The 27,969-nt window shown below is 35.5% G+C and overlaps 1 protein-coding gene across 4 annotated transcripts; it reads left to right on the forward strand.

The window, feature by feature from the left end:
* Positions 1-6,925: 6,925 nt before the first annotated feature.
* Positions 6,926-19,988, forward strand: LOC127874823 (uncharacterized). Of its 4 annotated transcripts, none has more exons than XM_052419458.1 (11): positions 6,926-7,047; positions 8,276-8,452; positions 11,748-12,037; positions 12,926-13,057; positions 13,971-14,079; positions 15,628-15,795; positions 16,238-16,380; positions 17,561-17,686; positions 17,837-17,877; positions 18,635-18,730; positions 19,182-19,988. In XM_052419458.1, the coding sequence occupies exons 2-11, from the start codon at positions 8,330-8,332 to the stop codon at positions 19,370-19,372; spliced, it is 1,419 nt and encodes a 472-aa protein (XP_052275418.1). In that variant the 5' UTR covers positions 6,926-7,047; positions 8,276-8,329; the 3' UTR covers positions 19,373-19,988. The 4 variants fall into 4 exon arrangements, with proteins under 4 accessions (XP_052275418.1, XP_052275417.1, XP_052275416.1 ...); XM_052419457.1 differs by lacking the exon at positions 6,926-7,047 and adding an exon at positions 7,335-7,553; XM_052419456.1 differs by lacking the exon at positions 6,926-7,047 and adding an exon at positions 7,562-7,827.
* Positions 19,989-27,969: the final 7,981 nt, after the last annotated feature.

Consider the following 27,969-nt stretch of genomic DNA (forward strand, 5'->3'; position numbering starts at 1 on the left):
ATGACGACGATGACGATGAAAACGACGACGACGATGACAATGATGCCAATGGTGGTGGTGGTGATGATGATGATGATGATGATGATGATGATGATGATGATGATGATGATGATGATGATGATGATGATGATGATGATGATGATGATGATGATGATGATCATGATGATGATCATGATGATGATCATGATGATGATCATGATGATGATAATGATGATGATATTGATGACTATTATTTTTATTATTATTATTATTATTATTAGTAGTAGTAGTAGTAGTAGTAGTAGTAGTAGTAGTAGTAGTAGTAGTAGTAGTAGTAGTAATAGTAGTAGTAGTAGTAGTAGTAGTAGTAGTAGTAGTAGTAGTAGTAGTAGTAGTAGTAGTAGTAGTAGTAGTAGTAGTAGTAGGAGTAGTAGTAGTAGTAGTAGTAGTAGTAGTAGTAGTAGTAGTAGTAGTAGTAGTAGTAGTAGTAGTAGTAGTATTGTTCAAATCACAATGCGGCTGGTTAATGAAGAGTAAATGAATGCTTTCAAAGATATCATGATGGATCGCGAATAAATGGCGATATTGTATTACTGTTAACCCTTCTGTCTGATATTAAATTACATAAAACCTCAGTCGCCCCCTGCTTTCAACACCTTTATTACATTTCTGTAATTCAAAATAATTACATGATTTTGTGTTATTCAAAACCTAGACGGATAAAAGCTCCTTAATACATTCACCTTTTCACGTGTGCATATTTTATTTAGACAGTTTCTACTTTTTTCTATGAGCTGACTCGCGCCAAATGGTTTGTTATCAACAACTGAACATATGTTCACATCATTGAAAATCTCTCTTGTTGTGATTGACATTTTATACCGCATATGAAAAGTTGAATGACTTTATTAGTTTCATTGGTAAGTCAGCGGGTACAAAGATAGAGTGATACATTAACAGCCATAATTATGCTTACGGTACTTTGCATGATAAATTGTGTTATAAGACATACAACAGACGCCACAGCCTCATTTAGACGGACTATTCACTACCCGTTCGGTGAAAAGTATACGCCCACTTTCCACTTTTATACGGGCCGTGCTCTGTGAAAAGGAGGTTTCATGCATGTGCGAAAAGTGTCGTTCAAGATAAGCCTGTACAGTCCGCACATGCTAATCAGAGACGACACTTCCCACTTTTATGACATTATCTGTTTAAGGAAAGTCTCTTCTTAGAAAAATCTAGTTTAGGCGGAAAGTGTCGTCTCTGATTAGCCTGTGCGGACTACACAGGCTAATGTTGGACGACACTGTACGGACATGCATAAACCCCCTTTTTCACAGAGCACAGCTCATATGAAATTCATTTAAAAGACCTTAAAAATCATTTGCGTGTGCGGTTATGTCTTTCCTTCCTAAAAACTGCACTAGTGCGCAAAATATGATATTGCTATTTCATACAGAAAGTGGTGAATTTTTAAATTTCATAATTAACGGAAAATGTAATATAAAATACTATTTAACATTTCAATAATATCATTGAAACGCACCTTATTTTTCCAATGAATACTGTTAATTTGTAAATTTTATATATCTCATTAAACTTAAAATAACGTAATTACCACCGGGGGGCAGAGCGTTGCATAAAATTGTCTATATTGTATTTCATAATAATTGTTTCGGCTTTGTCTAAATCACCTGTTTAAATCCCTAAAATACTACAGAGGAAAGTATGCGTGTATTGACCAGTCACATGTTTCTTTAATTGTCCACGAGTTCTTAATTTGTATCGCGTGAGCTTCATATGAACCGGTCGTGCAAAATAATGAACTATGACTTCACCGTTCGGGTTACACACACCTTAATAGCACTGTCCAGCAGCGTTTGACTACTGTTGATACTGGGGATGCTTTAAAAGGGCCTTTTCGCAGAATTTGGCATGTATTGAAGTTTGTCATTAAATGATTTATATTGATAAATGTAAACATTGGATCTAAAAAGCTCCAGTACAAAAAAAAAACAATAATAAAATTTAAAAAAGAAAAAAGTAACCCTCAACTGGCTCAAACCACTGACCACAGGAGTCCTGGAGTAAAAAGTCTACAACATAGACCACTCGGTCATCCGTACTCATACAATGAAGGATGTATTATATTCTTTAAATAAGCAATCCTCGTAGTTTCACAAAATAGAACGAAAACAACAGAACTCTCCAAATAATTCAATAGTTTCGCGTTGAAACGCTTTATAATGTTCCGGTTTTTAAATTGTCAAAATATGTATAATTATAATGGATATTTTTGAGCTTCTTAAATGTCCAGTATTATTATTTCCTCAAAAATATCATAACTTAAACAAAAATTTGCGAATCTGATACAGCTTTTTTAATTTTGACGATTTACACAAACGTGAAAAGGCCCCTTTACAACTGAAAAAAATATTTGTTACCAATTTTAATTAAAAATAATTTAAAATCTTACTTAAACATCTAGCATTCATAAAAATATCCAAAATTGTTAATATGCTTTTTTTTAGAACTTACTTCGACATTGTACTTTTTTTTTTCAATATGTTACAGTACTTTTAAAACAAAATCGCCGAGTACCGGTATACTTACCACATTTATACCTAGTGGACTTTTCCATCCTTCTAAATTGGATACATTAATTTCCAAAATTAAGGATGTCTAGTATATTTATTTCTATATTTTGAATAAATCCTACAGAAATTCCTTTAAGCAAACAGCGCATCATGTGGCGTCTCATCTGGGTCTACGCTGTTTGCCAATGCCTTTTTCTAGACGCTAGGCATAAATGGGTTAAAATGTTCTGTACAAAATTAAAAGTAGAAAAAAATCAATGTCATAATAGTGACTAGCAATGCAGCCCCAAAATGTATATTGGCCTCAGACTTTTTGTCTATATACAAATTTGGGCTAACTGTGTGGTAACCATTTTTTAGAAAGCCATACGAGTGGTTTTATTTTTCTTAATAACTAAATATTTATTTGTCACGATGCGCGTTATTTTGGATCGAAGAACGATAAGTTCTTCAAACAATGCAACAGCAATATTTTGGGAACATACCGTCCAAGGAATTGGAACATGATGGAAGCTCTTTTTTGTTTAGCTATAATTCAATTTGCATCTTAACCGTCAATGTGTGTAATTAATTCCTATTATCTAAAAATCCTCCTTAAATACCGTACTCAAATATGCTCGACCTGCAATTCAATGAGCGTCTGTGAACCCGGTGTCAGTAATGTTTTATGCCACAGCAAGCGTTTTGCACCCATGATTGCGTTTGCGCACTGAATATACCTGATTGAATTATTTCACACTGGAAAAACAAAAAGAATTGCGGTGGCCGTTGAAAACACTGTTTCTATACATTGGACGTCCATTGAGAGTACTTGATTATTTCGGAGCGAGTCACTCATGCGAGCGACAGGTGCTTGCGCACAAATTCCAGTAATGCGCGCGCAATGCCGTTAGTAACGTTTACGATAATGATGGCGGGGAATAAATATGGAGATGTGCATTCAAACGGCAATTAAACACTGGCTTTCTGGAATGGATGTCGGGAATAAAAGTTACATGCCTGTTTTAGAAGTACGATTACAAAAAGATCAATGTGATTTTTAATAACTGCGACCTTGGGCGACCTATTGCACACGGAATTACCCTGTAAATCAAAATGAATGCTTTATAAATTATTGTGAATACTTATTAAGCATCATCTAACCATTTAGCATTATTTTATATTTATTCCAGATAAGAACTACAAAAAGACTACTACAACAACAAAACTTCCACTTTATTTATACTACTATTACTAACAAATAACATTTCTTTCAGTACTATTAGTACTACTACCATTAAAACAAAATAAAAATAAAATAATAATACAAAAATAAATAAATTAATTAAAAAAATAAAAATAAAATAAATAATGATAATGATAATAATAATAATAATAATAATAATAATAATAATAATAATAATAATAATAATAATAATAATATGATGATGATGATGATGATGATGTTGTTGTTGATGATGATGATGATGATGATGGTGATGATGATGATGATGATGATGATGATGATGATGATGATGATGATGTTGTTGTTGTTGATGATGATGATGATGATGATGATGTTGTTGTTGTTGATGATGATGATGATGATGATGATGATGATGATGATGATGATGATGATGATGATGATGATGATGATGATGATGATGATGATGATGATGATGATGATGATGATGATGATGATGATGATGATGATGATGATGATGATGATGATGATGATGATGATGATGATGATGATGATGATGATGATGATGATACCAGGTGATATTGGAATTAGCCACACACTTGCGATGGAAGTTTTACACAACCAAAATATTCTTATAATGATTATAATTTGAATACACGATTTAATCATTTTAATATGAAATATCTCCGGTCTCTTCACATTGTCAACTTCGTACAAGGCTTTTATAGCAGCGTCAGTACCGTTCAATTATGAATCATGTTGTCAAATTATGTCCCGCTCTTTGTTCGACCCTTAAAGTCGCAAAATGGGAAATAATTACAAAGGATTCCCTTATTGAGTAGGACCTTTATTAGATTGATAGTCCAAATACAGCAAAGGGTCATGCGGCGCGCCATCTATTGAACTTCCCGATGTTGACTGGTGCGATATTATTTCAGACATAAAGCGCAGACGGTTTTGGTTCTGTATCGGCATCAAAAGTTCAAGTAAGCCACAAGACTTCCAAATATAGTAACGTACGCAGATGCGGCCACGCTCTCTTTAAAATTCTCGTCTGCTACGGAGCGCGCGTCTTTGAGTGGCGCGTGCGGGATCCAGGCAGGTGGAATACCAGAAATGAGGGACGCTATGAAAATATCGATTAGTTCGTTTGCTTTGATACGAAAACAAAGCAAAATTATTTGATGAGAACGGCGAATAATGTTTAGGAGAATAGCTTCGTATAGCTTCGCAGTCTCTGAAATGATGCCTCGAACATTCTCCTAGGCAGTGATTATTAATAGATCAATTTTCACGAGCGGTGCTAACATTTCGAACTTTCTAGCTTTGATCATTTGTATCGTATGGCCACAGAAGAGTTACCGTATTGAAATCAAAGTCGTCTGCGGGTTCCAGATGGCGCGTTCCCAGGTATAATTAGCGAGCTCGGGAGATAACGGCACACGTGCATTTTTAAAAGCATATTCTTCAGTTGATATTTTTCTTTTGAAAGTTTTTAACCCTGACCATCTACATAATTATACCATGGTTACTATTTTATCGTAGTATTTTTATTTAAGTAAATAGTCTCATCCGAAATAGAAAAATTCTATAATAATAAATTAATAAATTACAAGAATTTTATAATATAGCATTTAGCTTTTTCGAATTGGCAAAATTGTAATTCAGTGGAACATGGTGTGTAAAATGGGCACCTTTTCTCACAGTTTTCAGCATAAGTAATAAGCGCATCTTTTTGTTTAAGTATTTTGTCATTAACACAGATTGTTTTTCAATTAATTATACGAATCAGTACGTGTATAGAAATTCTCCTTAAGCCTATAAAACAGCGTGAAACTGTATGCAAAAATGGAGCGTCTTTCGAAAGACAAACAAATAAAACAAACAGACCCCACCCCTACCCGCGCGACTTAAACGATGACAACAACAACAACAACAAATACAGGAAACAGCAACAAACAAAACAATCCATTGCTACTAAAAAAGCACGAATTAGTACACGTACTTGTGTTGTCACATTCCGCACCATAACCTACACATACAATCTTTTCTAAAATTGGATTACAGGTTTTCAAATACTTTTTATGTTCATTAAAAACGATATGTTTTCCGTAGCATGTTCCTACTTTGTACTACGCATTGCCTCGTCAAAAATACATTTTCACATAAAATAATAAAGGCGGCTTTTCTTATTCAGTTAATCTTATCTAACTTTATGAATCATCTTAGAAAATCGCAATTTTTGTTTTTTTGGCGAATTCAGTCACCAGCTATGAATAAAATATGGACCTCACGATAATCAAATCATTAACCGCAAGGTTTATGTACAGTTAAGTTGTCACTCGTCACGCCTTTACGAATTGCAAATGTTAAGACTGAACAGACTCTTCAATTTAAAGGGAAACCACTCTTCTTGACGTTCGAATGATTGCAATTAGAGTTCTTTTTCTTTAATGTTTTATTAGCTAAAGTTACATGACAATTAATGTAACTATTTGTGCATAAAATCACAGTATATGTTTACTTGTATTTGTTATATGTTAGGGGATTGGGGTCTCTATGACAAAAATCAAATGAGCCGGGCTCTTACAAAAAGGGGGTTTAATGCATGTGCGGAAAGTCTCAGATAAGCGTGTGCAGTACGCACAGGCTAATCGGAGACGACACTTTACGCCTAAACTGGATTTTTGCTGAGAAGATACTTTCTTTAAACGAAAAATACCATAACAGCGGAAAGTGTCGCCCCAAATAGGCCTATGCGGACTGCACATGCTAATCTAGAACGACACTTTACGCACATGAATTAACCCTTTTCACAGAGCTCGGTCAAAATGAAATCCGTGACCTGTTATCATTCACACGAGGTCCCTCACATGAGGCTACTTCGATCGAACAAGTGGATGACCCATAAGCACATTAGACCACACACAATTGAAGACATTTCAGCACCAAAGTGCTAATCTATTACTATTGTTGTTTTTATCGAGTCCCATACTTTGAAAAGCCACAACTAAGTATTTAAGTTATGTATGCTATAACTCTCTACGGTGATATGTCAAATGATACTGCTTTGGCGTTAAGGGACCTCACACATGGCACGACTATCTACAAAATTTCCCTTAACATTTCACTTAAGATTAGGTGATCTAACAGTATACCGCAGCTACAAAGATCTAGGTATAGAAGTTAAATAAAAAACTGTAAACAAGCCTATTGAAACCATATCTTTGGATTTGACCCAGGGGAATAACTAATTACGGTCAAGAGAGGCGTTATTATCAAAAGGTAAACTTACTGACAAAGTTAAAAACATTTAAATCTGGCGTTTGTATCTGCAATAACACGTCAGTCACTGAAACTGTTGGAAGTATATATTTTTGTACTTTGGGCTATATTTCTTTCCTAAACGTTTGTATTATGAGGCTAGAATTGGATTGTTTTCATTCAAAAATTGTAAATGATACACAAGGCACTTTGCGGAACTTTAAGAGTGCTTGAAATGGAATATGAAAAAAACGAGATATTGAAATAATGTCATTAGTTATATGAGGTCAATCTATCTCTATTCACTTTGTTTGTCAACGGATTCTTATACGGATTAGTGATTTATGAGAAGAAAAGAAATTAAATTTTGCAACTGTATGTGAAATTTCATTTTCGAAGGACGAAAGTTTATCTTGACAAACAGTGTGCTTATATTGTTCATTAGAAGATGAAAGGGGCTGGAGAGTGATTAAGTATGATTTTCCGTGCAACAAGCTAGAAAAAGACATTCAGATCGTCACTTTTGGGTCAGTGTCTGTAGCTATTGGTTGCGATATAGGTGCATTTTGTTATAAACCAAAATGACTCGTATTACTTAAACGACGTAACATATTCTTGTAAATTAATGTGGTTTCATTTAAAAGGTTTCGTTCGCCGTTACTTGAATGATGGTGCAATGTTAGTATACGTTTATTTGATGTATGACTACATGCCTTACATGGACAATTAATGTTGATACAGAGTCGATTAAATGTCATCAACAGCACGAGAAATGTGTGATTTGAGAACCGATATAAACAGGTATTTGATTTAAAAGAGTAATACAAAATCCACAAATAAGACAGGTTGACAAATCATAAGAACCTATCATTTCAATTTAGAATTAAAGGTGTGAGTTGCCAAAATGTGCTTTTTTGCATTTACCATTGAAATTTTTTTAGTCGATAAATAACATCAACATTGTTAAGTATTATTTTTATCAATCAAAACATGTTTAATAATTATGACAGTATAAAGCTAAGTGTTTAATTATGAAGTTACATGTCCAGTCATCGAAGTCAGACATACTTTTATTACGGGCACTCTGTAACATATATCTATATAAGTTAACAATCTAAGACAAACAAATCGTACAGGTGCGTTTCTCGTCTATAGCAATAAAGAGAAATTCATACGAGAAATTCAGTTACAGAAATTTACTAAAATGATAGCGTTTCATTGTCAGCAATTGCTTTTATGTCTATTTCAGATGCAATAAATCAGAAATGTGAGGTAATTAGTTTTTGCGCACTACGTTCTACACATGATGTTGGACGAACGAAGTCTCGTGTTGACAGCTTTGTTGATCACCTTGTCAATGGAGGTCAAGTGTCAACAGCTGTATAGTTCTGGTGTACAATGGATGCCAACCGGTAATGGAAACGAGGTAATGTATAAATTGAGTCTTGTTCTGAGAAAACTGGGCATAATGCATGTGCGAAAGTGTCGTCCCAGATTAGCCTGTGCAGTCCGCACAGGTTTATCAGGTACGACACTTTCCGCCTTTAATGACATTTGTCGTTAAAATGAAGTCTCTTCTTAGCAAAAATCCAGTTTTGGCGGAAAGTGTCGACACTTTACGCACATGGATTATGCCCAGTTTTGTCAGAACGCGATTCAATTAACCTCGCTCTGGGAAAACGGAGCTTAATGCATATGCGTCAAGTGTCGTCCCAGATAAGCATGTGCGTTTCGCGCATGCAATTCAGGGACTAAACTTTCCGCTTCGATGGAATGCTTCGTTTAGGAGAATCATCTTCTAAACAAAAATACAGTATAGGAGGAAAGGATCGTCCTTGGAAAGCCTGTGAAGGTTTATCTTTTAGCCAAACTTTACGCACATTCTTTAGCCACGTTTTCCAAGAGCGGCTCTAAAAAGTAAACTTATCATCAGAATGGTTGGCGAAAGCTTTTCCGCTGTTTAGAGGCATTTAGTGTCAATATTTAAGCTGATAGAAACAGACAAGTTTCATATTTTGTCCAATGCGAATATGTGTTTTATGTTTTTCTATAACACCAACGGGCAGTTGCCAACGAACGATTTAACCGTGGTTACGATGATCACAACCGCGCGAACGCGATAACACGATACACGATCATGGTTTGTGTGACTTCTCATATATAAGCATATCTGAAAAAAGACATTGCGATTTTCGTTAATATATTCTCGATTTAAAACAGTTTTAATACTGGTATTTTAAATACCTTGATGTATTGCTTTAAGTGGAGTTCGTCGTTCACACTGCAACATTTCCCAGAATAACGTGGATTCCCTGCATTGTATACGAATGAGTGAAATGAGGTTGTGAGGTTTCGATACAAGATCGTGATATTACATAGTAAAATTAAACTGAATAATTCTCTGTACACATTAAATTTAAAAGCGATACTTCAACATTTCATGTGAAAAGGCCGTCATATTCTAAAAGAGTATGTCAAGTTCAATACCATGCGTGTCGTTATCATTGCAACTAGTGTATTTATGTGACGCTATTAATAAAGAAATATAAAAGAATACCATGCAATGTATAACGAGACTTCTGAAACTTCGTTCAATTAATTTTATACGCCCGGAAAGGTGTTAAGCAACGTTTTTAATTAAATATAGTCTACCAGTGATAGAAAAACATATTTTCTTCTATTCAGTTCCGATGTTATTTGTATAAGCCCTTTAAAAGTAATGCTCAAGAACTGTAATTAATATAACAGAAAATTCATCAATTCTTGTTGATCTGACGAATGACGACATTTTACTGAATCACACCGATACTGCATGTATTTCGTTGTTAAAAATGAGCGAATAATATGGCCTGTTTAACTTTGCAACACTCAATGTTATCATATGTATAAAGTATAGCGTGATTGCTCTTCATAAAATCGAAGCAAACCCTTTGGTACAAAGGATTAAGCCACATACTTTAGTAGCATTATCGGATGGTTTCAAAAGCGAAATGCTTTCATCAATTTAAGTTGAACTTACTTTAGCTATAGCAAAACGGGGCTCTTATATTATTTGTGTTCAAGCCTTCCATTAGGCTCTTTAAGCACAGTCGTGTCACTTCGTCTCAAGATCCAAATCCTTGTTAAAGACAGGACAACTCAAATATACGGACTCCGGATAGTGCCATATTTAATCTCGCCCTTCTTTCATCAAGGACGACACACAAAGCGATACACGATATTTTGCGCGACAGGCGCGGCGACGCACGATATTTAGCGCGACAGTCGCGGCGACGCACGATATTTTGCGCGATACACAATGCGACGCGCGAGAATGTATATCGCCCTTGTGTAGGTAGCCCAAATGGCAGTATATCGTGTTGAATATATCGTGCGTCGCCGCGACTGCCGCGCAAAATATCGTGCGTCGCCGCGACTGTCGTGCAAAATATCGTGCGTTGCCGCGACTGTCGCTCAAATTATCGTGCTGTTTCGTGTGTCGTGTCTCGCGTTTAAAGGGCGAAGCACGAAGCACGAAGCGACGCACGATATTTTGCGCGACATTCGCGGCGGCGCACGATATTTTATTGTTCAAATATCGCCCATATTATCCGAGTCTCGTGTATCGAAGTCTAATTTCAGACCGCGACACACGACGCACGAAGCGATACTCGATATTTTGCGCGACAGTCGCGGCGACACGCGATATTTGTACTGTACAAATATCGCTGTAATAATATCGCCTGTCGACTGTCGCGTTTTCAAAAAATTAGAATGCGACAGTCGCCTTTTTATATGCGATAGCTCGCCCATTGAACACGACCGTTATGAACGCGACCGTCGCCCTTTTATAGGCGATAGCTCGAAGCTGATTCAAACACTTAAATAATCAAAATATATATCAGCCGGAAACAACTTTTTGAATTAAAGTGTATGTTGTACCTTTGTAAGCCCCGAATTACTGTGGATCTTGATTGAGGTCCATCAAAAGAAACATGTCAATGGGTACACCCCCACCCCCAGCCACACACACACACACCTCAACTGTTAATCTGTTCATCTGTGCCTTAGAAGAATTTTTGGGTGTTTGGGATAATGCCTAAATAATTATCTTCATGCAGAAGAGTTAAAACAAATCTACCAGCATCACATACAAGTGCCGAGTGGACAAATGAAGCAAGGGGCGGCTCGGCGATGCTTACTTAGCGTTGCTTTGAATAATTGATAGGGATAAACTTTTAAATTGCAAACATGTTGGGCCTTATTGCCTCGAATGCCCCGCTTAATTTTTCTCAGAGCGATGCATATTGCACAGAATCTCCTTGGTTTCAACTGCGAGTTGGGTTGCGATCAGGGGTTAGGGTGATAGTACGTGCCCATCTGATCACAAACTCTTATCGTAATTTCGCATCAAAATCTCTGTTCGTGTTTTTGTGAATCCGAACGTTTGTGCGAGATTGCAAGAATATAACTTGAGATCAAAACCTGGATGGGAAATTTTCAAAATTAATCTCCGGCATCTTTTTTATTTCGACGGATTTAGATGGATAACATTGAGATGACAATCCAACGAGCAAATTCTTTAACATTGCTATTCTTATTTTAAAACATTTAATCGAAACCCAAGAGAAAAAGTATAATACATATGTTAAAGGTGTGTTTCTGATCATAAAGATAGTTCTTATAAAAAATAAAACAGATTTAATTAAAGCATCTAAATATATTAATTGCTTTTTTTTCAGTTGCAGATATACAGTCATTTATCATGGCAACAATTCAACATCGGAACTTGCATTTTACCCGCTTGTCTGACAGCATATAAACTGACCAATAAATCTGCTCTGACGTTTGGTAGACTTAGCGGTTATAAATGGACTTGCGCCAAAGGATGTAGCACTAGTTTAACTGTGTCTGGTTTTGATGGCGTGTATTTTACGGAGGTTAAAAACTACACTGGGGCGATGTGGGAGGCAGGCGACGAAACCAAAGCTTTCAACTTCGGTGCCACTGTAACGAGTGAAATAGAATTAGAGTAAGTAAGGCAGGTTGTTGTGTGCAAATGTGAACTTGAGAACACAATGGATGTGGTGTTTAAATTGAACATTAATTTGCTACCGATTTGGTATTATTTATATAAAAAAAACTATTAAAACACACGCGCAACCCTTAAATAAATCAAAATAAAGGTCAGGATCACGATAAGGATATTTATTTGGGGTATGAAAGACGTAAAAAAACACAGCACTTATTAAAACTAATTGCCTAAAGCGTCAAAGGTGCTCTGTAAACATTACCACTTGGCATTCAACGTTTGTAACTGTATTATACTAATAAAAAAGACACTGCTAATGTTTCATTGCTTATTTTAAGTATGATGGAATGATGGTTCAATTTTGAATGAAAAAATAAATGGATATATAGTGTACATATCGATAAACTGATTAGTCTTATAAACGTCGACGTAATTATAAGTAATTTGTTTTTCGAAGAACATATCGACTTGTAAATCTCAACTTAAAAAAAATAAAAAAAATCAATACACTAGCCTAACTTGCATTGCACTTAATTTGGTTGACTTAAAACGTGCGTCGCCACATTGGAATGAACAGATGCACTCAAGCACAACAGTATTAAGAACAACGTTTTTGAAGCCTTGTCAAAAAATGACGTGTCAAAGCACACATTCGATATTTCTAATTTGATAAATCATTAATGGAGGCAATTTGTCAAATTCAGTTCAGTGTTATAACTGTTATTTATCCTGATCATCGAGATCGATATGATAAAAACCAAGACTTTCATAGAAAAATAACAAATTGGAGCTTGCATGATCATACATTTTTATAGACTTTATGACTAGCGAATGTTAACGATAATTGCTCTACTGAATATGTTCCGGGACTATTTTTTCTATATTCAGACTCAGCTTCCAAAATGGATCCACGCCATACCAAACGATGTTGTCGGAAAGGGCGATGTTGACCCTGGCCACTCGTAACGACACCAACAGGACGAACATGAGTCCCTCTCTGGTCGTGTTCCCCATGTACTCGTACGTTAACTCGTATTTTGATTTTGCGGTATAAAAAAGATTTACCGGTAACCCATTTATGCCTAGTTGACTCTCCCATTCTTCTAAATTGGATCAATATATTTCCAAAATTAGGGATGTCTAGTATATTCATTTCTATATTTTGAATATTTCTTACAGAAATTACTTTAAGCAAACAGCGAAGACCCCGATGAGACGCCGCATCATGCGGCGTCTCATCTGGGTCTACGCTGTTTGCCAAGGCCTTTTTTCTAGACGCTAGGCATAAATGGGTAAAACTATGCCATACAGAGAAAGAACTGATAAAGTTGGTGTTTGATACGCTTTAATTGTTGACGTCAGAATGTATTTCTTAGCCGTAGTGTATACGTTAACCTCTAGTTTGAGCAGCTGGTTAAATCAATGTTTTCTGTTTAGGCATTTATGTTGATGTTTTTTTTTTTTGTTTTATAAAAATAATCAAATGACATGTATAAACTTATTTATACATGTTTTTCAGTTAAATAGAAAACCTTAAATAACGGATTTATTTCTTGTAGTACTAACATTTTTATATTTCTGATTACGTAAATTATTACTCCCATATATGTATTTGTATGTAGAAAAAATAGATATACATGTATAAAGCTCATTATATACTACTATATTTTAAAGGCCACAGAAACAATTGCTATGTTGTATTGGTGACTGTGATTGTCTGTAACTTTTGAACATATTAATTAATTGATTAATTAAGTTTGATTCTTTATTGCAAGTTTAAATTGTGTTTTCGCTAAGCAGGTGCACACCATTTGGATTAAAAAGAGACAATGTTACTGCGTCAGACATTGTAAAGAAGCAGTCAGCACAGTGTGCTACTAAGGTAGTGTATAAGATCAATTCTCAAAAGACAGAGTGTCCATTTGAACTTCAGAGTACCACTGGGCTGCAGTATTACCATTAACCTTCATCCATATGACGGGGACGGAGATTTCGTGACCTGCAGATTGACACACCCACTTCCGGGCTGCAAGCTCAATCAGGTACACATATAGTTGTATCATAACTTTTCTGCAGCTCACGTGACGTAAAGTTGGACTGATAATCTTGCGAAACGCGAGTTCGATTCCCAGGCCGGCATCACTGGTATTTAACTTGTGTGACATTGGTAATGCAATAATGTCTGCCAACATTCTCCCTCTTCTTCTGAATTAAGTAGAGTATCTGTCAGTAACTGGCATCATAACGCGCCCTTTGTTCTGTTAAACCGTTTCGGTCGGCTAAGCATGTCGCAGAAAAGTAGGTTAAGTAAGCGCCATTATACATTTGTATGACTAAAATAAAACCGGCGACAAATCGACCAACGAACTTTAACCGCAATATTTAAGTAAACTGGGGTATTTAACGTGTCACATACCAAGAAATAAATTGCTAACATGAAGGTAAAATCTTTAATGATCCATTTGTATGTAAAGTTTGTTAAACACCAGATACAGTTTACGTTTAGTTTGCAAAATCATGATTGCGGTGACGTACAGCGTTGAAAATATGATCACTTGACATCCACATGTTTGTACAGCGATTGATGACAGTAAGATAAAATGTTCATATCAACTTATGAAACTAATACGTAATAAATATCTTAAAAGGAAAACATTGGTATTTGTATTCCAATATCCATATTCACGGAAATTGAATGTAACTGTATTTGTTGAAGCATTAACTTATTAAGAACACGGACATTATAACATGACCAACGCTACAGGAGTGAAATAACGTAATGCTCAATTTTGTTTATTACACGGGTGTTATAACACTAGTTATATAACTGTGAAATGACGTCATTTTTGTGACGAAATGACGTCATTATTCCAGCGAATTTCTTCAGTTGAACTATTTTACAATGTGAAGAAACGGTGAAAAGAGCATAAAATAAAAAGAAAATGTGTTGGTCATGTTATAAATAGAATCTTAGATTCGTGGTCAATTGACATGACGCCTTATCTATGATCGCTCCGCCCACTAGAATTGATCCACCAATCAGCGATCGATTAATCGGGCGCACTCGTAGCAACGACCTGTCCGCCATTTTCTAGACAAGCTACATGTTTAGGTTCACTTTTATTCCAACGAGTTTCTTTTGTTTTCCTCTTTAAAAAACGATTAAAAATGGCTAAACGGTGTCAATGGGGATTATGTAACTCGGACAATCGATATCCTGAAAGATTAGTTGGTGACATTTAATTTATATCGTTTCCAAAGCCGAAAAGAGATCTTGAGAAGTGTAAGAGATGTATAAATACATGCGGTCGTCACCACGAACAACTGAACGTCAACAATGTCAAAGACAATTATAATATATTTTTATCGGATATACTAGCAGATTTAAATAGTTTATGTTATCGATCTGATTATCACATAAGCCTCGTTTTTATCTTAATTTAGATGACTCGTTTAATAAATTCAATACAAAACGACCACTCATGCAAGATCTTATATTTATCGACACATGTTTTGTTGAGTTATTGAACATTCAAATAACCTAGTATTTGTTTTGACAATCCTAGTAACGGTATATAATCTCATCCAAGGATTCGTGCACACTGACAATGAGCGCCACCGGTGCCAATGGATACGTAGTGGACGGAATATACTCAGGGGAAGTAATCGCCGAGGACTACAACGAAGAGAAGGTCACATTGTCCAAGGGAGGCAACTCCGTAATATCAAAGGGGCCGTTCAGCCGCGTACCAATAATGGTAAGGTGTCAATATTGGTGGCCCGATTATGTCGTTGTCCATGAATGATGAATGCGCACACAATATTTTTAAATTATCTTTTATTCAAATGACGATTTTAATATTGGTGTTGTAATTATTATTATCATTATTATTATTAGTAGTATTATTATTATTTTGTTTTTATATTATGATTATTATTATTATTTTTTTTATTTTTTTCATTTGTTTTTTTTATATATTATTATTATTATTATTATTATTTTTATTATTATTATTATTATTATTATAATTATTATTATTATTATTATAATTATTATTATTATAATTGTTACTATTGTTACTATTATTATTATTATTATTATTATTATTATTATTATTATTATTATTATTATTATTATTATTATTATTTATTATTATTAAAATATTTATCATTATTATTAAAACTCACCCAATATTTCAGATTTCTGTCCACGTGACAGCCTCTCCTGTTTCGAGCACGTGTCTAGACTCACCACGACTGAAACCGGTCTCAGAGCCCGTCATTTCCATCCAACCCTTAGACGTGATGTCACGAGTAATAGAATCCTACACCGCATCGACCGTGTAAGAGCATGCACGAAATAAAATATGCATTTTAATAACTCGATTTCTACTGCAATCGTTCCCCTCTCCCAACAGGCAACATATATATGTGTTGGTTCCTTGCGATCAATTCTTTATTTATACGTGGTGGTTCGCTGAAGTGATGAAGATAGTATGAGCCGCGGCATGCGAAAATGGGTCTTATACACATGCAGAGTAGCTCCAGACCAGCCCTCGCATTCGCAAAGCCTGGTCAAGAGCTACCATGTCCGCTCATGAGACCATACAACCTTTCGTGACTTTATCGCTATAGTGGATACTGGATAGTGTAACGTCTGACCTGACTGATCGAGTGCGCAGACTGATCTGGAGCTACGTTGGCCGCTTATGACACAAGGCCCAAATATCACATGACGCAGACTCATATTGAGATGATAACAACGTTTCTTTCTTAGGAATGTAAAGAGATCGGACTCCAAAATATTATGAGCCGCTTTATATTTGGTTAAAGCGATCATCGTGTTCTAACAATATTTAAACAAAACAAAAGAGTCATTCCAAATTATTCAAACTTTTCGCGTTTGTAACGCTTTATGATTTTATCAATATTAAAATTAATCATGTTTAATCAAAAAACGGAGATGGGTATTCATTATGAGACTAATTCATCTGTTGTATTTCGCATCCTTTTTTATTTGGTTCTTTTACTTTTTATATCTGTTAAAAAAATGAAAAAGTGTATTTTCGAAATAAAAAAGGAAAACAATAAATGCGAGCTGATAATTAGAGCGTAGTACAAACATACATGTATGTGTTCCATCTTTTATGCACACGAGTGTTTATTAATTGTCTTGTTAAGAATGAGACGTATTTGTTCGCATTACGAAATAAATAATATTTATAAACGAATTGTTTACGTCTTTTGCTTGACGACTTTGCTTGGCTTGTATAATGTGAAATGGATGTACTAATGCCATTCGGAGATAGATTAGTATTTCAAATTTGCGTTTACTGTTATGTTCAGAATTCCTTGAAGGTTTATACATGTAGTTGATTCATTCATTCATTATTTTTTGTATTTGAGCATTATAAATGACATAATGTTACCAAGGTATTGCTTTATATATTGAGTATATACGTTAATATATAGTAAATAGTATGAACTTCTCGAATTCAATTAATTTCTTTTCACTGTTTGCAGCTTTTTAACTGTGGGACGTCAGGGTTCAACGTTTGACAAAATGACGCCGAGCGGTGTGAACGTTACGTTAACGTCGACTGACGTCGGCGTGTATCGGACGTGTGCTATGGGATACAACCAAGAAGGGTATTTACTTAATGTAATTAGTCCTAAAGTTTAAAAACAAACCAACAACAATGAATTACTTATTATTCGAGTCAAAATAACTGTTATATGTAAAATAAGTATTACATGATAACATTTACAATCGATATAATATTACATGATTTTTTTCAGTGTACCAGGTGAAAGTATGTGTTATACAATATTAGTTGGAGGTAAGTTGAAAAAAAAACGAGCAAGCACAGTACAGTTATAATTATTAATATACAAAAAAAACTGCAGTATCTAATCCCGTCTAATTATTTGTATCTTTCATCAATACGTTGTTGTTATGTGTTTTGTGTATCAGAATACATTCATACACATGTATATGCAAAAACATCGTTTTTACAATTAAAACAGCTGGGTGATAAGTAATGCGTCTCTATGTGTGATTCGTGCGAATGCAAAACGGCTAGATTGCACTTTACCGGTACGCAGTTGTGTACCACTATCGACAAAGCGGGGGTTAGGGGGCGGTAGCCGGCGATACTAAGGAAATATATAGGATAAAACGGATTATTAGGTGTTGCGTTAGGTGTTAGGTGTTAGGTTATGCGGGTTAGGGTACGCTTTTCCGTTCTTTTTAACGTAACGGTAAAGTGCATTGTCACTGCAAAACAACGACAAATTGTAGAACTTCTGCAAAGATAAGTGTCGCTTGCTAACTATGTAAGCCTCGCCATGTGAAAATGGGTTTACCGCTAGATCAGTCTGCATATTTGCGCAGTTTGGTCAGGAGCTTTATTGGCACGCAAATTTCTTGGTCTCATAAGCGGACATGGTGGTTCCTGACCAGAATGCGCAAACGGCTGGCTGGACTGGATACCTGCTAACCGCATATTAAATAAGAGATACCGGGTCTTTCGCGTGACACGGCTAAATTATGATATACTTAAAGCACCTAACGCTTGTATACGTCTTTGCCGATAGACACAGACGACTGCGCGAGAAATCTGTGCACGAGCAGACCAGGCGGCACATGCCATGACTTCTACAACCATTACACGTGCGACTATCCTACGCCAGGTACGAGCACGTTGGCTCCAAATAACCACATTATGAGCAAGCACATCCTCAAATAATCACCCAATAGCCATTAAAAACGGTGTATACTTAGATGAAATATGCAACATTATAGGGCATGTACTAAATTTAATACTCAAACGAATACTACTGTGAACAGATTTACATTTGCTTGAGAAAACAAGCCATATCAGATGAAATAACTTCAGTAAGTGTACGACCATATTCTTATTGAAATAAACACGATTGAGGGAATGTATATACGTTTGGATTTAAAACAGCAATTGATGTAAAAAATGTACTGAATGCAAAATAAAATCATTAACATAAGATCGATTAAACATCTACACTTTCGTTTGAAGCAACTGCACACAATCAACTCTGCTCATTTAAGTTCTCATCAAACCATGCAAGCTCAATACTTTATATTTCTCTCTTTAAATGTCTGCTTCAGATTCGAAGTCTAAAATAGGACTGATAGTGGGTGCGACTGTCGGGGCGCTCTGTGTCGTGGGTGGGGCCGTGGCCCTTTCTATATACATGTACACACGCAATCACAAGAGGCAACGAGAGTCCAAGATTCAGCCCGATCCCCCAGGCGAGGCGCCGGACACGGCTGCTCTGCAAATACAAACTAAGACATAACGATGTGATAACTATTGTTGTTGCTACCCCGGAATCTTTCATCGTCTTTAAGAGCCACCAGGACTCAATAAACACTGTTGTGCATTATCTGGAATATAAAAGCAAACAACTTTAATGTTTGGAATAATTTCTAATAATAATTACACGCAAACCGATTTAAAACAATGTACCTTCTCTGAGATTCGAACACGGAATCTCTAGTTGCAGAAGTTAACGGATTTCCACTACACATGGCTTACTTTTGCATTTTGATCGTACGTAACGTAAACTTTTATATCAGCGATACTTGTTTAAGTGTTACACACGCTTTATTATATATCCGATTTCGCTTGATGTTTCCAAGGATCTATAATATGTTGTTGTGTTTTATTTGTCTTTATCAGGAGTGTTATTTTATTTGTTTGCATATATTGCAACATACATTTTTTAATCTTCGACATTTTTTTTTAATTCTCTATTTGTTAAATTGTGAACCAGTCCCTTTAAATGGACGATGTTCGCTTCGTAACGTTTTGTTGTTTTATAATATCATTAGACTATTATAACTATTTGCTATTGTTGTTTTGTGCAAAATATTTTATCTACATGATTTCTTATAAAACATATGTAAACCTTGCGTTGTGCAATCAGTTGTCTCAATGTTTTCAGTTATTTATTGTTGTTTTTTCATGAATACCTTATGCATGGGTGTACATGGAATGGTTTGTATTCCACTCAAAGTGCAACGCATCTGAAGCCGTTGTTGTTAACTCAATAACAATACATGGATTAACAACCATAATTGTATGTCTTATATGAACGCTTGATTAATAGTGCTCTGTCAGCTGGTTTCACGATCGAATAAAAAAAGCCATTCGTCATTGCCAAACATCATAATAGCTAAAAAAGAATGTTTTACATAAAATAATACGGTTCATTTTTAATGATGGAAAGATATACGCAAAATACATAGAGGATATTTGTAAGATCGTTTGTTACTTCACGAGTGATCATAGAAAATATTATTTTTCTATGACCACGAGTGAAATAACGAACGATCTTACACTGACATTAACAATTTTTCAGTTTCTTTTATGCCCCTTTTTCAAGAAAATAATAAACAGATGTTTCCCTTTCGTTGAAAAGTTACCCTTTCTCTCGTGGCGTGCCTCAGTACATTTCAATACACAAAAGACATCATCATACCAGAGAAATTCTCCGGTTGAACTCTTTGACAATGTAAATAAACGGTGAAAAAAGCATCAAATAAAAAGAAAATTTATTGGATTCGATGGAATATCTTTTTTTTCACTCGTGATCATAAAAATATATATTAATCTTAAAGTTAATCTTGATATGATAATCTAAAAATAAAAAAGTGGTTCCGAAATTTGTTATTTTCACCGGTAAAAATAACAATTTGTTTATTTTTACTGCTGTTATTTCACTGCATAAATGTCATATTTTATCATTAGGTGTAAAAGAAATCGTATTATTTGTTTGTTTTATGCTTTGTTTATTGTTTATTTACACACTAAAACAACAAGCAATAGAAACACAACGACGGCAAATAACACATCATTAAACAGCTCGAGTTTAATGAACATCCGCATTTATTTGATAAATTTGCACAAGCATACCAACTTCATATAAAAAACAAAGAGCAAACAGAAACAGACATTGCTGTATTTTTCAACGGCGTTCATAAAAAATAATGATTGGTTATTTTACATGTAATTGTGACAAATTGTCTGTACTGTCAATGACAGCCTGATCGGAATTTCATGCATGTGCGTAAAGTGCCGTCCCAGATTAGCCTGTGCAGTCCGCACATGCTTATCAGGGACGACAATTTTCGCCTAAACTGGAATTTTGCTACGAAGAGACTTTCTTGAAACGAAAAATATCATAAAAGCGGAAATTGTCGTCCCTGATTATCCTGAGCGGACTGCACAGGCTAATCTGAGACGACATGTTAAGCACATGCATTAACCCCCCTTTTTACAGAGCACGGCCAAATATGTATGTGACAAATAAAGAAATCTCATCTTAAAGATAAATGGGATTTTCACATTATTTCCACATTATTACCATGGCAAAAATTTAAACATGTAAACTAAAACTGAAAAAACTGCCTTGGAAAATTAAGTAGGTTTGAGGTTCGTAACGGGAACGCCTAGCGTCATGAATAACTTAGAGGTTTCGTATAAAGGAGAAATGTTTATAAATACTAGCACTAGAAGTTACGTACTTTCGTATGCTTATATATCTATGTCATGGGTTTAGTGACTATTGGCTATGGAAGTATTACAAAATATATGGCATAATACACATAGGTTATAAATATATATGTCAAAATACAGATGGGTAAGAAAACCTGAACAAAGCCATTTAATAAAGACACATCAAAACATTAATGTACCGGTGTATTTACGTTAATCTTTTTCCTCGACATACTTGGGGTATTAAGATAAAAGCGGAATGTGTGTGCATTTGAAATAATCCTAGTTATATTTAACATATACATTTCCACCAAGTCACACCAAGATTGGATTTAAATATGGCCAATAGAGTGTTAAAGAGTTTAAACTTGACGACACACGAAGCGCATTGCCGGACTAAGGGTGATCGCAGCAGCTTATCATGAGAACTTTGTGCTGAACAGGGATGAACTATAGCTTTAATAACGCGGGCATTTAAAACAAGAAATGGCGCGACAGAGGCAGACGAGTATCCCCACGCCGCTTGTTTGACCCGGGGGCGCCCCAGGGTTGGTAATTGGGTCATGCATAGTTGAGATTGACCGTATTGTCATAAGAGAAGTTCAGTATCAATTAGAAGTGAATCGGTGTAGAAATGAAGAAGTTATAGTAAAAGGAAATTATGGGTGGGTGTAGCCGTTGTGGGCGGGGCGCCACAGGGTTGGTTATGGGGTCATGCATAGATGGGATTGACCGTATTGTCATAAGAGAAGTTCAGTATCAATTTGAAGTGAATCGGTGTAGAAATGAAGAAATAATAGTAAAATTCAATTTTGGGTGGGAGTGGTCTATGCTGGCGGGGCGCCCCAGGGTTGGTATTGGGGCCATGCATAGTTGAGATTGACCGTATTGTCATAAGAGAGGTTCAGTATCAAATTGAAGTGAATCGGTGTAGAAATAAATAAGTTAATGTAAAATAACCTAAAAAAATGAGTGAAAATCTCTGACCCGGCCCCACTCCAACCCCCATAACTTTTGACCCAGGGGTCAGATCGAAATTCAAAATAGTGCAGGATCGCACATATGCTCATAGCTACCATGTGTGTAAGTTTCAAGGTTCTAGTGCTAATAGTGTAGGGGGAGATAGTGGCCAGGACGAACGGACAGACGGACGTACGGCGGAGATAACCACAATATCCTCACGCTTTTCTATTAATATATGTCCGTTATTCAAGAAAAACACGTACATAACAACATTTTATATTCATTTCATTAGTCCTTAGCAATCACATAAAATGTTTTCTTTTCTTCATTGTAAAAAAAGGAAAAGTTTTGTATCATTCATACAAAAATCATCTTTAGAAATATGTTTTGAAATATTGATGTGAACACGTATCAGTTTCGAATGGATATAAATATACATGTAATACTTATGCTTGTAGAGGTTGCTTAAAACTTTTGACACTACATTACATTAAGCACATATATCAAAGATACTAATTATCTGGAATACAAAACAACATCACAAAATGCAACAAACATGACCGATAATAAACTGTGCATGTAGACTATGACAGTGATATTAGTATAATTATTAAATTTACATGCACAGTGTGATCCTTTATATTTTATAAAATTTTATACATGAAACATAACACACTAACTGATCGCAAGCTTTTATCATGAACATGCTTTATAGTTAAATTGTTAATATTGTGTGCAAGATTACTTCTTCTCTATCACTTTAACCACTGATGAGACGCCGAACACGCCGGACACGCTGGACGTGCCAGTTTGCAGCATTGTTTGTCGTTCCACAACACCTCAACGATTCATCGTAGTAATGTAACGCACTGTCATAGTCACCTTCCATTTCATAGCAGTGTCCCAGCAAGTGTAATGCAGTGTTTGGGTGATACAGTTGGATCTGCTTTCTTGTATCACAAATATTAAACTCCAAGACCCCCAATACATGTAGCTGTTTTTCACGTTCACCGAGTCCTCTATAAGTGAGATACTGTAGATAGTGTAGAAAAGGACGAGAATCCACCACAGCATTATCCATCCACTGTTTATCAGCATAACCTCTTTGTGCGACTTCCTTTTCAGACATGTTACGATTCATTTTAAACAGCAATATGACAGGAGTGCAGTAAACTTCCTGCCTTAGAAACCTTACGCAACATGCGAATTGCGGTTTACTAAATTCGTTGACACTGTGACCTGATAGCATATCAGCAAACACCTGGAGATCACGATCCCCTTCTAATTCTACACAACCGCAAACAGCCTTTACCTTGCTGTGATATATCCTCTCTAAGTCCTCCAACACTCTTGCTACCGCTCGAAGATGTCCACTGCAGTACAATATCGAAGCCAACTTTAAGCGACAAGAGGCTAAGTCAGTGTTTAAGATATATTTGAAACGCCTGATACTTTCGTTGCCAAGAACGCTTCGTAGTCGCAAACAGTTTGATGACTGAATTGAATTTTGAAACGCGAACAGGTGTTTCACAACTACGAAAGAAATAGTTTCCAATCTGGCATTTGTCGAAAACATGTATTCAAAAACATTTCGTATTGTATAGTGTATATCATGCTCCAAAGATGTATTAAGCAGTGTTCGTTCACAGCTTAAACATTGTTCCAGGCACTCAAACTTCAGCATTAAGTTGATGCTATGACGTAAGCAAACACCTCCATGTTCTCCAGCTTGTCCAATTTCGCCGTATACTACACGTTTGTAAACGACAGCCTAGTTTATCGATATCAATATAAAATAAATCGTGTAAGTTGTTCCTTATCATGGAGTCAATATACACTAAAAGGCGTCTCTGCTGCACCTTAGAGAGTTTCCCATCGAACAGGTTAACGTCTGGTATAATATAATGCGGGAGCCTTCCCAATTGAAGTCATTTCCTGAATACGTGTAAACACAGCCAAAGTAGAAACATGATATTATGTTCGAACCACAGTGAAGGATGTGTTTTTTCTATGGTGTAAAACATGATATTCACATCGTGGTGACTCATTAAGAAATCAATATCAGACTGGAGACCGGGAATGGTGGTCCCTTCCGATTGACTCCCAAAATGGAAACACTCAACGTTTTGTCCTGTTATATTCAACAACATCATCGCCAGTCTCTCCCTCCACAGGTAACTTCCTCTCCGCTCCATTACAGTATTCTTCCCGGCTCCACTCTCTTCAAGTGCTTCAGACATCCGGATAGACAATTTTATGAAGTACTCTGGAATCTACATGTACAAATATTATTTCACATTTGATCAATGTTGACATTGACAATATATCTATAAATTATATGATATATGGTATACTTACAGATCTTACATAGTTATCTATGGCTGATACACGTCGTTATGTCCTTTTTTGAAATACAGTCAAATCTGAATTCAGCGGTCAGTCAAGGGAAATGACCAAAGTGACCGTTGTCCATAAGTGACCGTTGAATTCGGATCACAATTTTTAGATGGTTTGTCAGAAGTATTGCTACGTCGTTACCCCATCCAGTCGTTTGCATACGGTGTTAAACAAATGCTCATTGCCGTTAACTAAGCATAATAACAGAATTTACGTACATTGAAAAATACAGAATAATATATTATAGATTGATTTAATTTCATATTGTTATTAAACTAAAGCAATGACTTTATCAACGCTTATATAACTGTTTACTCATGCATCTTGATCATTCAATAAATAAAACTTGTCACGTGCCGTTGACGTCACGTCCGTACCAGTCTAAAAAGCGGATACATATTTCTTAATGTTTTATGAAAACACTTTACAAGTCTTATTTAATAGTTTTGTGTTAAAATAAAGTGTGTGCTATATATGAAATCAAGTGTAGCCCTAGTATTTGTATTATGATTCAGTCTTATATTTTAAAAATGTAAAATTGGAAAACATTAACACGAGAATTGGTCAATCCGTAGAGGCGCATATACAAATAAAAGAAACATGATCCAAACACAGCTGGTTGAAGTATGTTTTTAAATCGTGATTTTCTCAGCTTTCAAATGTTGTTTCAGGTAGTGGACGTGTGCTTTTGAAAAAGAGGTTCATAAATATGAATATAAAGTGTGTTGCCTGTCTGGCCATTCGTTTGTTTGTCCGTCCGCCAGCATATAATTAGGTATGTCAGTCAGTTTGTATGCTTTGTCTAACCGTCTGTTTGGTCGTCTATATGTCGGTCTGTCTGTTAGCAGACCCGAATGATCGCCTGCCCGCTCGCTCGACCGATGCCCGCCTGTCCGTTCGCCTGTGTATCTACCTGATACATGCTTGTTTATGTATATGTCTATCCGTTCAGTCTTGTCATTTATCTTTGTCTTGTTGACCCTTTCTCTTTGTCGGTCGGTCGATGCCTCGTTATTCTCTCTGTATATATTCCTATCTATATTTATCTTCATCGGGTTGCAATCTGTCTGACACCATTTTATGTGTTTACTGTAGTAGGTATAACACATTGAAAGAAAATCAAATGTTACAGATTTACCTGCATTTTTGTTTCAAGTTTTGAATCCAATCTGCTTTCATATAGTGAATCTAATGCACGACCTTCTGGCACAAGCATCGTCCTTCTGATCCAATCCACGCACCTTTTTAAACAAATAAAATATACGAGTAAATATTGAATACAATTTAAAAAGAAAGGATGAAAATATAAATGCTATTTTAATACAGTTTAATACATTTTCTCGCTTGTCAATTAAATAGTCGACTTTATCTAAATTGCATGCCTGTCTTCGGCTGTTAGCGATTATTATATTATAAACAGGCCGGCAAAAGACCCTGAGGCCCAAATGAGTTGAACAGTTGTGATCATTTTTAGATATCTTTCAAAACCAATTTCGAACTCGTTGGAAATGCAATTTAAAAAAAAAGTGTTTTATCATGATAAAAATATAAAGTTGCTTCTCAGGAGTTGGAAAGCTTTTGAATCATTTTAACCAAGTGACCATGTTAATGATACCATGTGATCCAGTTCCACACTCAGCCGGGATATCATCGGAACAAATGTTCTAAGCAAGTTTTATAAAGATATGCGGTCTCTAAATTGTTCATAACTGTTAATTATTTTAATCCCACGTGACTCCAGTTTCAAACTTGACCGTGATATCAACTGGACAAATATACAAAGCAAGTTTCATGATGATTGGGCAAAATATGTGCTTTCTCCAGACCGAGATAAAAACTCGTCTGAGATATCGTGAGGACATATGATCCTGATGATGTGGCTTCTAGCCGGGTCGACATCAAACTTGAATCCATCTACCCAGTCGGACTGGTGCCATACAATGTCAATTGTCCTGGTCAACCAGTTACTTGTTCTGATCTTTAAATCTAACTTAATATACTATTCCCTTCAGAAATTTTAAAACAACGATATAGTTATATGGCGTGACTTGCAAAATGTATTGTTATGGTGTTTTTCAATTTTTTCAGTTTAATTATAAAAAAAACAATCACATCAAAATGACTGATTGTTTACTCAGGTTACTCTATCATAGATCACAATAATGATGCAATTGCTATAGAATCCTCATTTTCTTTGTTTACTCAGGTTACTCTATCATAGATCACAATAATGATGCAATTGCTATAGAATCCTCATTTTCTTTGTTTACTCAGTATACTCTATCATAAATCACAATAATGATGCAATTGCTATAGAATCCTCATTTTCTTTGTTTACTCAGGTTACTCTATCATAGATCACAATAATGATGCAATTGCTATAGAATCCTCATTGTCTTTGTTTACTCAGGTTGCTCTATCATAGATCACAATAATGATGCAATTGCTATAGAATCATCATTTTCTTTGTTTACTCAGGTTACTCTATCAAAGATCACAATAATGATGCAATTGCTATAGAATCCTCATTTTCTTTGTTTACTCAGGTTACTCTATTATAGATCACAATAATGATGCAATTGCTTTAGAATCCTCAGAATTTGAACAACCTATTACTAAGCAAAACAAACACTCCAATACTTACCAAATAAAAATAACCAGAATTTCGAAACGAGGTCCAGCTGTTCATGTACATGCATTATTATTAAGTTTTACCATTTAATAAGTAGATCATTTAAGGAAGCAAGTATCTCTCAAAAATAGCCTTAACGTCATCTGCCATTATATTTCAAAAATGGATTGCCTTAATGATTTATATCAGGAGAATGTATAAAACCCAACAAGAAATACACATGTTGAAAACACAATTACACAAAGTAACGAAACAAAAACAGAAAACAAAAATCATACCTAAATAACACGACTAATTTCTAATGCCGAAGGCCACAACCTGTGTATGGATGTATCTTACCACGTACCCCTATTTCTTCAGCATTAACCCATTTATGCCTAGCGTCTAGAAAAAAGGCCTTGGCA

This window comes from Dreissena polymorpha, chromosome 3, assembly GCF_020536995.1.
Source record: "Dreissena polymorpha isolate Duluth1 chromosome 3, UMN_Dpol_1.0, whole genome shotgun sequence".
Lineage (NCBI taxonomy): Eukaryota > Metazoa > Mollusca > Bivalvia > Myida > Dreissenidae > Dreissena > Dreissena polymorpha.